Here is a 17,720-nt window from a genome sequence, read left to right as displayed (position 1 = left end):
CACAATATAATTTTAAAGACTAGCAGCTTTATTGCTTAATGTCTTCTTGAATGAAAAAGGTTGCTTACATTTATAATAGCAATATACAGCTTGAAGTGGAACCTTTAACACTTCTTTGCTAGACTGAAGCTAGCCTCCAACTTTTAGCAATGCCCTATGCTTTTAAATTAACCCTTTTAAATGCTGTACAAAGCTCATAACAGGAATTGCTAGCTTATACCGTCTTAATTCACTAAGTACTCATTAGGTAAACTACTGAAAATAAAGAAAACATGCATATTCCTACAGCACTATGAATGTCAAAATTAAAGATGATATAATGATAATTTAGGATTAAGCAAGTATAATTTGGCTGTAAGATCTCAATGGCTTACACATTTTCAGCTGAACTGAAATCTCTAAGGATCTTTTCCTTTGGAAAGAAAAATCACACACTTTAAAATAGTATCTAATGGAAAGTCTAATAAAATCATAATGGATCATAGCTGTCAACTTCAAAGAGTGTCTTTCTTCTTAAGAGCTTAAGTTGACACTCTGGTGAAACACCACAAATGCAGATGCTACCAAGGCAGCTACAAAGAGAAAAATTTTATTCACAACACTTTGCATATAAACTTTTCCTTCTGCAGATCTGTGTGGAGTTGAAAATAAAGGATGCTAATATGCACATTATGCAGCACATCAAAAAAAAGAGAAAACACTTTACTGGAGTGAAAATTCATTTACTGAAAATCTGGGGAAATTCACATCCCCTGTACTGCAAATTTACCCCTAAGTGACAGAAAAATACTATATGAAATGGAAAAAAAAACTGATATGATTTAATCAATAGCTGATTACCTTTAAAACTTTGGGCTTCTTTTCCCTCTTGGGCCTCTTGTTTTCCTTTATAACCTAAAAAAAATAAAAATAAAAAAATAAATTGCAAAATGAGCCTCCATTTAAGGAAAAAAAAAAAATTAACTCTCACCCCCCAAAATTATTTTGGCTATTTCTCTATAAAACTACTTATACCCTTTCAAAGCATCAACATGTTTGCTAAGCAGAATCTCAAGAGCTTATGTAAAATGTATACTTTAAAAGTCACTGAAAAAAAAAAAAAAGCCTCGCAGAAAGATGAAGTAGGGAAATACCCTTTCTTCCCCTTAAAGTCTGTCTTAATTAGCCTCTGCATTCTTCACAGCGAAGCCCACGAGGTAGCCATCTTGCTTGCTTCTGCAGAGGAAGCCTCTACAGTGGAACAGTTCTGCAAACTGCTTTTTGGTATTATTATCATGGTGTTTCAAGGCAGCCCTGGCCTGCCAGCACTGTAGACGTGCTGGGCATGCCTTTTGCAAAAACAGCCCCACAAAGAGTGCAGCCAATGGCAATGCAGAGCTTAGCAACTCCAAAGTGATCCTCTCTGCCTAGCCTTCCCAGACAAAGGATCTCCTGTGCGGGTCGGCTCTCACCACAGGACACAGGCAGCCACAAGCTGCGACATGGAGTTCGCTGCGGAGGATCTGGTCGCGGGGAATTCACGGGAGGCTTCGGCAAAAACAATGCACACCAATCCCCCAGGTCTCCGCCATCGGATCGATGGCTGGCCGAGTCTCCCTGATGAGTAACCCCTGGGTGGCTCTGAGGGCAGGTCTGCGGTGGGGAGGGGGCGGAGGGGGAAGCCGCGCCGCCCTGCCTCCAACATACAGAAGATATAGCTGAGCTGAGGACGGGGTGGGGGGCAGCTGGGCTTGCTGAAACTCTGGAAGGTATTGTGCATTTTTACTTTATAAGGCAAGGCTAAATATTGGCGATATTTAAGGCAGGAGGTTATGTGAGGACAGTGTAGGCTCAGCTGTTGGGCTGCGTGTCTCATTCCTCCGGAACCACACCTCTCTGCAGCAGGCGCTTTGCCCAGAAACACAGCAATTTGATTTCTGTCAATAAATGTCCAATGACAAAGACAGATTAAAAAAAAATAATAAAGCCACTTAAAAGGAAAAGGACAGGATGAGGAGGGGGGGGGGGGGGGGGGAGTTTTCAAAATACACTTGCCACTCTGTGTGGCTGGAGAGAAAAGATTTATCTCTTGCTCTGGACATTTCTGGTGACCTTCATTTCCCCAAAGAAATCTCTCCCTCAACTGTCACTAAGCACCCCCCTCCGTCCCCCCCACCCCCAGCCTTTCCGAACTCCAGGCTGATGGACAGGGAGCTCCCCACTTCCCAGGGATTGAGACCTGAGCCAGAGGTGGTACAAGGAGCCACCAACACACACACCTGAGCTGCCCCCATGCCCAGTGGGTGGTAGGTACTGGGAGAGCTGGAACCATAGTTGGAACTTGCCAGATCCTGTCAATGGCAGAGCCAGAGGAGTTTAGCTCTGGCCATGCAATAGTGGCAATCGAGCAAGAACCAGTACAGCTGCTGTGAGCGGGCAAGTCTCAAGGTCACGGCCAACATTCAGTGCAGAGGCTGGTTAGAGCCCCATCGCAGCCACCCAGCCTGGGGTCCATCCTCACGGGGCCCAACTCTCAGCAGCACATTCGGGGGATTGGCGGGAGGGCCTCCCTGGCTGCTCAGCCAGAGATGGTTTTCCACTTGCAGTTGGATTCGGAACAGATTCCCACAACCAGAAATGGGGAGGGCAAGAAGGCCTGTATTTCATCACCCTTGATTCCCAGCCTTTCGGTTTGCCACAAAAGCACGCTTTCTATGTTGGAATGGGAACTCCAACATGCATTGTCTTTCCATTTTAAACCACCTCTCCTTCACCCACCACCCTCAAAATATGTAACCAGTGTAAGAAGCAAGCCTGCTGGGAGCAAAACCAGTGGATCCTGACCTAATCACACCCACCAAAGCCACCTCAACCACACGAAGGAACTCTGTGGGGAATGAAGCAACGATGAAATAGGTAGAAAAACAGGATCAAACACAAGATTTAAGAATTGGTGCAAGATGTTTTCTTAAGCCCTAGCCAGCTTAGCACAGTGGATAGAGCGTCTGCCTGGTGCGTATTGAAGTGTCATGAGTTCGATTCCGGTCAAGGGCACATGCCTGGGTTGCGGGCTAGGTTCCCAATGAGAGGGCGTGCAGGAGGCAGGCAATCAATGATTCTCTCTCACCATTGATGAGATAGAAAATTTCTCTCCCTCTCCCTTCCTCTCTGAAATCAATAAAAACATATATTTTTTTCAAAAGATGCTTTCTTAAAAAAACAGGTGAAGCCCTAGCTGGTTTGGCTATTTAATGTTTTGGGTTTTGCGCTTTTTTTTTTTTAATACTCACCGGAGGTTATGTTTTTATTGATTTTGGAGAGACAGAGAGATAGAAACATCGAAAGGTTGCCTCTTGTTCTAACTGGCAGCCCAGGGGAGTCGAACCCACAAACTTGGTGCACGGGAAGACACTCTAACCAACTGAGCCACGCAGCCAGGGCAGCATGGCATTTTTAAGGTTGATCCAGGTTGTAAGATATATCAGAATTTCATTTCTTTTTAAGGCTGAATAATATTTCATTGTGTATATAAATTTTATTTATCACTTCTTTTGTTGATGTACATTTGGGTTGTCTCTACCTTTTGGCTATTGTAAATACCACTATGAAATGGGTGTACAAGTATCTATTTGAGGCCTAATTTCCCTGCTTTTGAGCAGATACCTGAAATGGAATTGCTGGATCATAATTCCGTTTAGCTTTTCCCAGAACTGACAAACCATTTTTTTTTTCTTTTTTAAAAATATTTTTTAATTGAGTTCAGAGAGGAAGGGAGAGGGAGCGAGAGATAGAAACATCATCAATGAGAGAATCGTTGATCAGCTGCCTTCTGCACAACCCCTACTAGGGATCAAGCCCGAAACCCTACAGTCTACAGGCCGAGGCTCTATCCACGGAGCCAAACCGGCTAGAACACAAACCATTTCCTATAGCAACTATACCATTACATTCCCACCAATAATGCATACAAGGACAAGCCCTGCATTTTTCTTTTTTGTAATCTTCACCTGAGAATTATTTTCCATTGATCATTTTATTTAGAGTGGAAGGGAGGGAAAGAGAGAAACATGGATGTGAGAGAGATCTGATTTTTGTCAATAAATGTCAAAATATTTAACATTGGTTGCCTTTCCCACGCCCTCCGGCCCAGGGCCAGGGACTGAGCCCACAATCGAGGTACGGGTCCTTGACCAGAACCAAACCCGGGACTCATCAGTCAAACTGAGTCAAACTGGCTAGAGCAGCCCTGCATTTCTCATTTCCTTTTCCGTTACTTTTTTTTTTTTTTAGCTCTGCAATATTTAAATATAATTTTTTAAAGCATCAACATTTTACCAGGTTGATTACTCAATACTTAGTAGAGTGGCCATGATATATTAAGATATAGTTACATATTTACAATCAATCTATTACCTATGTAATCCATGTTTGCTTGCCTCAATAAAATAAAATAAAATAAAATAAAATAAAACCAAACCAGGCTCCTAGTGTTAGATGTACTGAATATCCACACTGGTGAGAAGTTCATTTTTTAAAGCCCCATGGACAGTCATGAGATACTCATGAAGCCATACAACATTGTCCTTAGTGGCCTAAGCCAACATCGACGGTCTGTGTGCAGTGTTCCATAAAGTGAATTACTGTATTATGACAAAATTCATCCCAGCTAAATGCGAGGGTTAATGAAAGTGACCAGAGCTCACACTAACTCCAAGTATCCAACGGATACTACACCATGAAGATCTGCACGTGTTTGAATACAGAATAGATGGGTGACCTCACTTGGTGGTGACCATCTGTTCTAAATCCTATAGTTAAAGAGTTGACAGGCTCAGCTAAGGGCTTACATAACAGGGAACTTTGAGGGAGAGAATTCTAGCAGAGAGATTGGACGTTAAGAGAGCCATTCTCTTATTATTATTTAGGGCAAAGTTCATACAACTAGATCCTGTTGCAAGTACAACAACTTAGAAACTAAGAAACCTTGTGTTATAGTCTTACTTATTCAGAACTTATTCTTTCACTTAGATCTATTTGTTTCCCCCACAATGGGTTATGATTATTAAATTGCACGAGTTGATATTCGATTTTATAATAACACAGGTGTATTAGATCCTTCAAAATATTACAAAATGAGATCTCTTTTCTCTTAAAAATCAATGATTTATAATAGAACTAAAATTTTTAAAAATCAGAAAAGGCAGCCTAACTACTACTTTATTTTACAGATAAACGAAGGCCCAAAGAGGTAATTACTTATCTCAGGCTACACAACAAGTTAGAACTTGACTTGAGCCTAGTTCTAACCATCTAGGCTGCTCTCTATACAACTGCTCTTCATTTTCAATATCCAGCAATGGATATTTGTAAATATCCCAAAATAAACTTAACAGAACTGTCTTCAGAGGGAACTTTGTTAAGTATATGATTAACCACTGTACCATACACCTGAAACTAATACAATATTAAATGTAAACTATAATTGAATTTAAAAAAAAAACAAAAACCAACCCCCTCCCCCCCCCCAAAATGTCTTCAAACCACATGCTTCATTTTTAGGATAGAGAAATAACTCATATTTTTACAAGATTGGTATTTTAAATCAAGTAACAGTAGGTGTGCTTTTGTAAAAAAAATGTTTTGTTCCCTCTGAGGTAAATTTATGAATAATTTCAAAATTATATTTCTCTTCCTAAGCATAAGCAATTCTGTACCCACAAGAAACTAGACATACAAACACTGCCTAGGAGGAGAGTTCTAAAGTCATCGCAAGTTAATTCACTCTTCCTCAAAATTGACACCTCTGCAGCACAAAATCCTTCCAATATTAGCCACTCTCCTCTCCCATTAAATCCTTATATATTTCTCTTCTGGTGTAGTGTGTGTGTGTGTGTGTGTGTGTGTGTGTGTGTGTGTGTGTGTGTGTTTGTGGGTGTGTGTTTTGGGAGTGGGGGAAGTTATAGGTTTTACAGTGATAAAATCATAAAAATATTCTAAGTACCATATTGTAAACTTCTGGTCAATAAGAATAAGGAAAAGATGGCTTACTTTTCACAATGTTATAGGTTTTACAGTGATAAAATCATAAAAATATTCCAAGTACCATATTGTAAACTTCTGACCAATAAGAATAAGGAAAAGATGGCTTACACTTTCCACAATTCTAATGAAGATCTTTTTTTTTTTTAAATATATTTTATTGATTTTTCACAGAGCGGAAGGAGAGGGATAGAGAGGTAGAAACATCAATGAGAGAGTGTGTGTGTGTGTGTGTGTGTTGGGAGTGGGGTAAGTTATAGGTTTTACAGTGATAAAATCATAAAAATATTCTAAGTACCATATTGTAAACTTCTGGTCAATAAGAATAAGGAAAAGATGGCTTACTTTTCACAATTCTAATGAAGATCTTAAAGTTAATTTGGTTTGTTTCTTATGAGACATAGGAACCTGGATGACTAACACTAGAGAAATCCCTCACAGATTGGATCAAGTAATACTAGTCTGGGTAAGGGCTGTTGATCCCCTTCACAGTCTTCCCTCCCTCTCCCCATTTTCCTTCCCTGAGGCTTATCTTCAGCAGCTCTTTTTCCCTCTTAAGGGCCAGGTCTACCTAGTATGCACCCTACTCGGCCTAGCGGTCTGGCATCCTGCTGGCGAGAGTAACTGCTCTTCAGTAACAAGAATTAAGGAACAATTGAATGATGATCTTCAATTGTTGCCAAGTGAGAATCATTGACAATGAGGTGAACCATAGATAATGCCTGAGACTCATGGGTCTGATATACCACCTCTCCAATTTCAAACAATTCTTAGTACTAACTTGAAATTGACAGGCCTACTCCTGCCAATCTAGATCCATTAATTTAGAAAGAGAAAACAGCATCTATGGGTTTTTGTCAAAAATGATGAAATCACAGAGGCTACTGCTACTTAGAAATTTTTCCCCTTTTGTGAATGATGTATTAAAGTTTGCTTCTTACTATTGCTAGTCTGCCCTGTGTATTTTATAATCAATATTCTTTTTTTTTAGTCCAGCCGGTGTCACTCAGTGGTTGAGCCTAGACCTATGAACCAGGAGGTCACTGGTTTGATTCCTCGTCAGGGCACCTGCCCAGATTGTGGGCTCGATCCCCAGTGGGGAGGCGTGTAGGAGGCAGCCTATCAGTGATTCTCTCTCATGATTGATGTTTCTATCTCTCTTTCCCTCTCCCTTCCTCTCTGAAATCAATAAAAGTATACACACACACACACACACACACACACACACACACACACACACATAAATATATTAAAGAAAGGAGAGAGGAAGAGAAACATTTACTTGTTTTCATTTTTTAATATTTTTATTGATTTCAGAGGGGAAAAGAGAGAGAGTGTTAGAAACACCAATGATGAGAGGGAATAATCGATTAGCTGCCTCCTGGGTACGTGCCCTTGATGGGAATCGAACCTGGGACCCTTCAGTCCACAGGCTGAGGCTCTATCCACTGAGCCAAGCCAGCTAGGGCAATAAAAACATATATTTAAAAAATATTTTAAAAAGACAGAGGAGGCCTGGCCAGTGTAAGCTGTGCACCAAAGGGTCTTGGGATCGATTCCTGGCCAAGGACAGGTCAAGGGCACGTGCCTGGGTTGCAGGTTTGATCCCCAGCCATGGTGGGTCATGTGCTGGAGACAACCAATCGATGTGTCTCTCTCACATTGATGTTTCCCTCCTTCTCCCCTCCCCTCTCTTCTCCCCGCTCGCTGCCCGCTTTTGCTCCCTCCCTTCTATTCTCTCTTAAAGTATCCTTGGTGGGAGATTACCAAAAAACAAAAATAAAAAGAGAAAAGTTAAACATTATGGAAGGCAGCTATGCTCACCACTATACCACCAACGCAACCTAGAAAAGTTAAACATTATGGTTTTGTGTTCCTGTTTTTATTTTTTGTTTAACATCTAATAGTGTACTGGGAGGGTCCCTGGAAAATGGAATCAGGTGAATAAAGAAGGTAATTTAATTTCTGTGTTGCCTAGTAGACAAATCTCCCTGAAATTCTGCATTAACTTTCAAATAAGTTCTTACTCCTGCAACTACAGAAGAAAATAACACATGCTTTTCTCTCTAAATCTCAGCTATCAACTCCATCCAAAATTCCACGGCTAGGATGAACTCTGGGCTTCCCCGTCTGGTCCTCCCACTTCCTCCTGCCTTGATTCTTCCTACTTTTGCTCTTTAACAGAAAACTCACCACAAAATGGTGTTGCATATGAAATACGATATGAAAATGAGCTGCATAGTGTAAATGTATAGAATACAGCAGAAACACCAAAACCCTCTCATTATGCAAGGACAAGAAAATAGCTGTGGCATTGGCGTCTGGCTGCAAACCACAACTGTAATTCTCTAGCACGTGGGAACAGTGAAACCAATTCATTAATAGCACATCTTCTCCAGCAGGAAGAAATGCTTTTGCATTTTGATGGCCACTTCTGAGGACTTCAATTTCTTTCCTCTAAATAACATGAATCAAGTGGCAGGAGGGAAAAGGGTAACAGTAATATGCAAATCCCTTCACCGCTACAACAATAACTACTATGTTTAAGAACTTACTATGTGGCAGGCACGCTGGCTGACCCTGTGTGAACATCTCTTCCGCACATGGCAGTCTATCACTCTGTGGCAAATAGACCTATTCTCACACTGATAAGCACATAAGGAAATATCCAAATTCTTAGTAATAGTTTTTTACTTAACTATAGGAACAGTTGTCAATTTCATTCCTTCGAAGTAAAAAAATGTGAGATGATAAGCTATGAACCATCTTTCAAAAACAAGGCATATAAAAACAATGTGTTGCATATAAATTATGTGGAGATGGGATCAGGGAGCACTGCAGCCCATCCAGATGAAAAAACTCTGATGTAGAAATTCTATTTTTATGATTTCTGAAGCATCATAGGAAAGATGAGTGCTGGACCCTGGGCAGTGTGGCTCAGTTGGCTGAGCATTGTCCCACGCGCCAAAATGCAGCCAATTCAATTCCTGGTCAGGGCACATGCCCAGGTTTCGGGTCTGATTCCTGGTCAGGGTGCATGCGGGGAACAACTGATTGATGTTCCGCTCTCACATTGATGTGGGTTTTTCTTTTTTCTTTTTCTCTCTCTCCCACTCCCTTCCTCTCCCTCTCTCTTAAAACAAAACAAAACACACACACACACACACACACACACACACAATAAAAACATATTTTTTAAAAAATAACAATCTGTTCAATCTGAACATCCCTGTAAAGGAAAAAAAAGAAAATAAAGACAAATGTTGGGATCATTGAAAATAGGATCAAATTTGTCTTTGGAATTCTTGTCTAGTAACCAAAAATATGTGGAAAGTTTAGCAAGACTAAAGCACTAATATAATAATAGAAAATTTTAAATTGTTTTTTTCCATAGTAGCTAAAAATACACCAAGTACTTAATCTGAGGTGGCCAGTATCCAGTCATTAGTAAGAAGATATACTGATATGCCAGCTCAATCCCCATCTTTGAGAAAGTATTAAGATGTGTGTACCAAAAAGAATGTAATTAAACTCTACTTTCTGATTTTGGGAGCAGGAAATGGACCTGGCTTTCTAAAAAAAAAATACCTGTACCACAAACATTCGGTTTCCAAAAGTGATAAAGATTTAGAAATCCTTAGGGAAATGCTAACTAAGTACTTTGGTTATGCTAATATGTTTAGTTTGAAATAAAAGACTAATTCCAGTGTTGAGAAAATAATCTGACATGGGAACCCAGATTTATATATATATAAAAAAAAGTCCACTACCATATAAAAAGTTTTAAGAGACTGAAATGAAAAAAAAAAGTAGATTATGTTCATTTATGCACATATTTTTAAATCTTTACAAATTTCGAATTACAAATAAAAATGTTGCCTTAACTGGTTTGGCTCAGTGGTAGTGTCAGCCTGCGGACTGAAGGGTCCTGGGTTCGATTCCGGTCAAGGGCATGTGCCTGAGTTGCAGGCTTAATCCCCATTAGGGGACGTGCAGGAGGCAACCAATCAATGATTCTCTCTCATCATTGATGTTTCTATCTCTCTCTCTCTCCCTTCCTCTCTGAAATCAATAAAGATATATTTTTTTAAAATGCTGATAATATACTAAATGACAAAAGGAGAAGAAAAAATTTAACCATTGGACTTCAACTGCATTATTTCATGCAGAAAAAAATACTGGAAACAAATATAACAATATATTCATGGTGGTTGCCTCTTGATAGGATTATAGCTTTTTTCCTGTTTCTAAGCTTTCTAAATGCAAATTACATTACTTTGATTTAGTGTGTTTTACTACTTTTTAAAATTGATTTCAGAAAGGAAGGGAGAGGGAGAGAAAGGTAGAAATATCAATGATGAGAGGGATTCATTGATTGGCTGTCTCCTGCATGCCCCCTACTGGGGATTGAGCCCACAACCCAGGCCATGTGCCCTGACCAGGAATCAAATGGGTGACCTCTTGATTCATAGATCAATGCTCAACCACTGAGTCACACAGGCCGGGCAGCTTATTATATAAAAATTCAGCCTGGCAGGCGTGGCTCAGTATTTGAGCCTCTACCTATGAACCAGGAGGTCAAGGTTTGGTTGCAGGAGGCACTATCAATGGGACATAATTAAATCAGAAAAGATGTTGTTGCTTTCATAACAGACCTGAAGAGCAGATGATAATTAGCCACGACTTTCTGGATATTCATGACTTGACCACTGTGTCTCATTGTCAAGGTAGTAATCTGCATTGCTTAGATTAGCTTGACTTATTTGCTAGTTGTATCTTATTTTAGAATGATAATAACACAAAAAGACAAGACCTGGCTTTCTCTCCTTCCTGGTAACAATTGTGCCGCATATCCATCACAGAGCCACAATGCCTGGCTACTTTATGACTTTTGAAGCTTTGAAGCCATCAACTCTTGAATACTACTTGGGAATAAACAACCAACAGACTGATCAACTAAAAGAGATGTGGAATTAAACTCCATAGCAAAATAAACATGAACCACACTATGGTGCTCATTACATACTAATATAACTTGTATTATGCTGACACTAGATAAAGGTGTTAGTTCATCAGTTTCACACATTTATTTCCTGGATAAGCTGATACACTCAAAATGGCACGGTAAGATTTGAACCCTAGTAACAAGATTCCAGAAATTAACACCCACGGTAAGAATCAGTCAAGATCAGCACAGTGTTAACATTCTTGGGATTTACACAGGCAAGGATCCTAGACCCCAAAGGCTTTTTTCTTTTTTCCTTTATGGTCAGTTCTGTGGTTAGGTTTGCTACTGGAGTCTCAGCAGTGATCCAAAGAGATTCCATAAAGGCATATTTAAGGACATGGAACATCTGCCCTCAATTGAAGGAGTTGGTAGCAAAAATGTGTTCCATATGCCATAGACAACATCTGCCAAAAGGAGATCCAGCTGCTTGAGAACACTAAGAAAAGCAGGGGCCAAGAGAGGCCGGCCCCACCCCTTCTCTCACTAAAATGGACAAAATAAGACACATATGTCAACCAATTCTGAAATAACGTATCTGGACCTAGACTGCTATCACATTACCCATAAGATGGTGGACAGTGAGTGGTTCAGTTTGTATCATACTTTCAGCTTTTCAAGCATAAACATAAGTAGGTATTACTATTTTTCCAGGTGTCATTTGCATTAGCTAAGAAGATAGCATGGTAATAAACACCATACTTTACAGTTTAATACACTGCTGTTTAACCATACATATAGTATAACCCTTTAATATTTTAGGGAAAAATCAACTAGAATAAACATGAGAGATTGTTTCATTTTGCCAACATTTATCCAATTAATGTTCATTAAATGTGTTATATTATACCAAAACATCCACCTAAAGATACAGAATGCAATATCCCACCCTCAAAAGCAAAAGTACAAAAACTATGTTTTGTTTTCTTCCATTATTACATACTAAAAATTATTTGTGAAAGTGTATGCTGGCCAAAGCCTCTACTCTCTAGATCTTTAAAAAACCTCCCCCACGCCCACCGCTTTACTTCTATCACTATTTAAAAATAGGGGAGCCCTAGACGGTTTGGCTCAGTGGATACAGTGTCGGCCTGCAGACTGAAGGGTCCCAGGTTTGATTCCAGCCAAGGGCACATCCCTGGGTTGCTGGCTTGATCCCCAGTGTGGGGCGTACAGGAGGCAGCCAATCAATGATTCTCTCTCATCATTGATGTTTCTCTCTTTCTCCCTCTCCCTTCCTCTCCGAAATCAATAAAAATATTTTAAAAATAAATAAATAAGTAAAATAAAAATAGGGGATTGCACATGTTTCAAAATACTAAGTTACAAATACACACGAGGAATCCATAGCCAAGAGCAAATTCCTAGATGACTGAGTTATAAAGTTAGTGGTTTTAATTATCTGCATTTCTGAAATAAGCTTGGCAGAAAAATAACATTTTATCTCTTGGCCAAAAGATATCGCTAGATATCTTTCTGCTATCTTTTGGAAGACTATCTAACTACCTTGTTGTACAATGAAAGGAAATTCAATTATTATGAGAGACAAAAATGCAATTCATGACCCCAAAAAATAAGCAAAATACTACTTTTACTTCTCCCTGACATTAGTAGTTAACATTTTGCTAAATGGCATATGCCTTTAGGGGTTACGTATATTTTATAGGGAAAAAAAAAATTCTAACAGTTCTGTTTCATCAAAGCACTAACAAAAAACTACCAAATTTATTGCCCCCACCTGCATAGCTCAGTGGTTGAGTGTTGACCTATGAACCAGGAGTTCAATTCCTGGTCAAGCAGGCCCCAGGTTGTGGGCTGGATCCCCAGTGTGGGGTGTGCAGGAGGCAGCCGATCAATGATTCTCTGTCATCATTGATGTTTCTATCTCGCTCTCCCCCTCCTTTTCTCTATGAAATCAATAAAAGTATATTAAAAGAAATATTGAAAAAATTTAAATAAGACACATAAATAAAAATATGCCATGATTTGTGTATCGATTATACTTCAATTTATAATTTATTTGTTAATTAACTAGTTAATTAAAAACTGTAAAGTATATATACCACAGAAGATGCAATATTATAAAAACATCAATCTCTCCAAATTAATGTATACATTCAACATAATCAAAAATCTTAGCAAGGTATTTTGATAGACATTTACAAACTAAAACTTTTGTTTAAATATATTTTTAATGATTTCTGAGAGGAAGGGAGAAGGAGAGAGAGATGGAAACATCAATTATGAAAGACAATCATTGATCGGCTGCCTCCTGCATGCCCCCTTCTGGGGATCAAGCCCACAACCCGGGCATGTGCCCTTGACTGGAATTGAACCTGGGTCCCTTCAGTCTGCAGGATGATGCTCCCATCTACGGAGCCAAACCAGCTAGGGCCTAAAACTTTTTTTTTTTTAATATATTTTATTGATTTTTTTACAGAGAGGAAGGGACAGGTATAGAGAGTTAGAAACAACGATGAGAGAGAAACGTCGACCAGCTGCCTCCTGCACACCCACTACTGGGGATGTGCCCGCAACCAAGGTACATGCCCTTGACCAGAATCGAACCTGGGACCCTTCAGTCCGCAGGCCGATGCTCTATCCACTGAGCCAAACCGGTCAGGGCCCTAAAACTTTTTTAAAAAAATATTTTTTTATTGATTTCAGAGAGGAAGGAAGACAGAGATAGGAACATCAATAATGAGAGAGAATCATTGATCGGCTGCTTCCTGCACGCTCCACGCTGGGGATCAAACCCACAACCCGGGCCTGTGCCCTAACAGGGAATCGAACCATGACCTCCTGGTTCGTAGGTCAGTGCTCAACCACTGCGCAGGACTGGCTGGGCCAAACTAAAACATTTTAATGAAAGTGAAAAAGAACAGCCCTAGCCAGTTTGGCTCAGAGGATAGAGTATCAGCCTGCGAACCAACGGGTCCCAGGTTCAATTCTAGTCAAGGGCATGTACCTTGGTTACAGGCTCCTCTCCGGCCTGGGCCCTGGTCAGGGCTCCTGCAGAAGGCAACCAGTCGATGTGTTTCTCTCACATTGATGTTTCTCCCTGTCTTTCCCTCTCTCTTCCATTCTCTCTAAAACTCAATGGAAAAATATCCTTGGGTGAGGATTAACAAAAACAAACAAAAATAAATAAATGTGATTAAATGTTTTTAAAAAATATTTACTTGAAAAAAAGAAAATGAAAAAGAACAAAAAACAGCCCTAGCCGGTATGGCTCAGTGTCAGCCTGCAGACTGAAAGGTCCAGGATTCAACTCCAGTCAAGGGCATGTGCCCAGGTTGCTGGTTCCATTCAAGTGGGAGCATGAGGAAGGCGGCTGATCAATGATTCTGTCATCATTGATGTTTCTACTTCTCTCTCCCTCTCCCTTCCTCTCTGAAATAAAAAATAAAAAAATAAAAAAAATAGCCAAACAAAATAACCCAAATCATTACTAAAAAACAAAACTGAAGGAAGGACTTACATTACTAGTTAATAAAACCAGTTATAAAGCCTGTTAAATAAAGACAATTTGGACACAAGAATAGACAAAAAGGCCAATAGAACAGAGTCTAGAAACAGATCTAGAACTTATCAATCTCCTGACTTATGATAAAGTTGACATTGCAGTATCAGGGAAAGGATGGTCTTTCAGTAATGGTGCTGCTCAAGTAGATGAATATATGAAAAAGAATGAATCTTATCTCCTACTTCACACCATGTATAAAAGTTAAGTCCAGATACTATACATCTGAAAAAGGTAAAGATAGCCATAATTATTCAACAAAGGATTTTTATCAAATCTTAATGAACTCATAAATCAAAAATAAAAAGGCATCCTTCACTGTGATCTATTGAAAGTCAACCCCAAGGGTTTGAAAAGAAAATAAATGAATAAATAAATAAATATTTTTAAAAGACATAAAAATAAAAAGGCAGAAACCCAATTTAAAAATAGACAAAAAACTTAACAGGCACTTCAAAGATATCTAAATAACTAACAACCATATGACAAATAGCTCAATTTCATTAGACATCAAGGAAATGCAATGTAGTGATGCAACTACACACCCAACAAAATTATTAAAATACAACAAGACAACAAAATAGCAAGTGTTGCCAAGCATGTGGAGCAAGTGAACTCTCAAACACCTCTGGTCAGAGTCATAATCAGAACTACAGCTGTTTGCTAATATCTACAAAAGCTAAACTATGCATATTCTATAACCAAGAAATTCCACCCATAGAAATATACTCAATAGAATGCAAACATATTCACCAAAGAAATTTATGATAATGTTCATAGTAGCATTACTATTCATTAACAGCATGTACTGTGATATCCTATATCATAAAAGGCTAATATGCAAATCGGCTGAACGGCAGAACAACCGGTTGCTATAATGTGCACTGACCGCCAGGGGGCAGACACTCAATGCAGGAGCTGCCCCCTGGTGGTCAGTGCGCTCCCACACAGGGAGCAACGCTCAGCCAGAAGCCCTGAGCCAGGCTCAGGGCTGGGGAGCGCAAAGTGCAGGGGCAGTGGCGGGAGCCTCTCCCGCTTCTGCAGCATTTGCTGAGGACTCCCGGACTGCAAGAGGGTGCAGACCCGGCTGAGGGACAACCCCCACGAGTGCACGACTTTCGCGTACCGGGCCTCTAGTATACATATAATGGAATACTATACTAGAAATGACAATGAATGTCTATAACTATAGGCAACATTATGGATAATCTCATAAGCATATTAAGAGCAAAAAAAAAAAGCCACCCAAAAACTAAAGGATTATTAAACAACTATTCCTTGCTCTCTCAGAATGAACTTCCCTTGGAGAGCCTGCGTGCTCCTCTGCCCCTTCATGTACTGTTGGATGGATAGGTCTATCTACTGCCAGAGTTCAGTAAAAGAACGACTTAATACACTCTTCAGAATCAGCTTTTGCCAGTGATCCAGGTGATCTTTTGGGGCAGGAGGGCAAGAAAAAGTGAGAGACTGTGCATATCATCAAGTATAGAACCCTGAAGTAGGAAGTAAACAGAAATAAATTAATTAGAACTGTATTTGATATGAAGAATATAACCACAATGAAGGGCGAGGATGTTGTGAGAGTGCAAGACAGAGAATGAGAGAGAGAACTAATTTAATTAACTTTTGAACACAGCACTGACATTCCAATAACCATGATCGCATCTATCAAGATCTTTCTAAGTACTATGTTCCACTAAAAACAGCTGCCTTCAAGTCTGGGCTGGACAGAAAGCAAAATAGCCTAGAACAATTGTGCCAGAAAATAAAAATTTACTCAAATGGTTGAGGACTCCCAGCTGGGTGGTTCAGTTGGTTGCAGAGTCTTCCCGTGCACCAAAAGGTCACAGGTTCGTTTCCCAATCAGAGCATACCTATATTATGGGTTGGATCTCCAATCTCTGTCTCTCTCTAAAAATCAATTTAAAAGACAAAAAATAAATAAATAACAAAAATATGGCTGAGGAGCCCCCTGGCCAAATTTGGGACAATTTCAGCATCAAAATAAATAATAAAGGATTATAATTTACTGAATATAATAAAAAACATACACATTCATGCTGAAATAAACAGTAAGCAAGAAGGAAAAGCTCTTCCTTAAAGTTACATCTAGAAGAAATGATGGAAATAGAGAATTACTGTTTGGCAACGTTTAGGCAAAAGTCACCAGTGAATGCTAAAACTAAGGAGTGAAAGTTTGAGGGACAAAATACGTGATCTGCACTTAGCAAAAGTAGCATAGTCACAAAAGACAAAAATTGAGCAACTGTTTTAGGCCAAAAAATAAAGACAAAAAGAGTCCATTGTATGATTCCATTTATATCAAGCTCTAGGTTATGTGAACTAATTTATAGTGACAGAAAGACATTGTTTGACGGAAGAGACAGGGTACAGGGAGCGGGTAGAAACAAACTTTTGCAAGTGATAGGTTCTGATTGTTGTGATTGTGGTAAGGGTTACACAGTGCATGCAAATGTCATATTTGTCAAATTACATACTTTAAATATGAGCAGTTTTTTTATGTCAATTATGTCAATTATATCTCAATGTAGTTTTTAAAATTTCAGGAACTGTTCTAGATTAAAGGGGGCCAAGAAGAGATTTTCTTATAGGCGAAATATGAATGAAGTCTATGGGTTAGATAATAATTTTGATAATATAAGAGAACGAGAGGCCCACTGCATGAATTCGTGCATGGGTGGGGTCCGACTGGCCTGGCCCCCATCAGGGCAGATCAGGGCTGGGCCTGTAGGGAGGAGATGGCGGGAGGTTGGCCAGTAGGCCAACCCCAATGGGAAGGATGGGGTACCTATCAGGGCCAGCTTGGGGGAGGGGCCCCAGGCGATTGGCCTGCGGCCGGATTGGGGTTATGAACAGATTGGGAGCGGGCTGGCCATGGGGAGGGGCTGTGGGCGGTGGGCCAGCCAGGCCCTCCCCCAAATGGGGTGGGGGGTGCCAACCGAGGGCCAGCAGCATAAGGGCTGAGGGCCAGCAGCATAAGGGCCAGGCCATGGGTGGTTGGGTGGGGTGCCCATCAGGGGCAGGGCCAGCCAGGGTGAGGGGTTGCAGGACCCTAACCCTAACCCCGCCCCCTATTGGGGTGGGGTGGTGATCAGGAGCGGGGCTGGTCAGAGAGAGGGGCTGCGGGACTATCAGGGTGGTGGGCACATAGTG

General features: G+C 40.2%; 1 protein-coding gene across 1 annotated transcript in view; it reads right to left on the bottom strand.

The window, feature by feature from the left end:
- TET1 (tet methylcytosine dioxygenase 1) overlaps nt 1–17,720 on the bottom strand; it is a 104,417-nt gene that overhangs the window by 78,161 nt on the left and 8,536 nt on the right. Inside the window, exon 2 of the mRNA XM_005876807.2 lies at nt 841–894. Within this exon, the coding sequence (XP_005876869.1) occupies nt 841–894 (54 nt within the window). The remainder of the gene's footprint in view (nt 1–840; nt 895–17,720) is intronic.

Source organism: Myotis brandtii, unplaced genomic scaffold, assembly GCF_000412655.1.
Source record: "Myotis brandtii unplaced genomic scaffold, ASM41265v1 scaffold499, whole genome shotgun sequence".
Classification (NCBI taxonomy): domain Eukaryota; kingdom Metazoa; phylum Chordata; class Mammalia; order Chiroptera; family Vespertilionidae; genus Myotis; species Myotis brandtii.
Note: the sequence above shows the minus strand (reverse complement) of the source record. Positions and strands in the feature narration are given on the sequence as shown.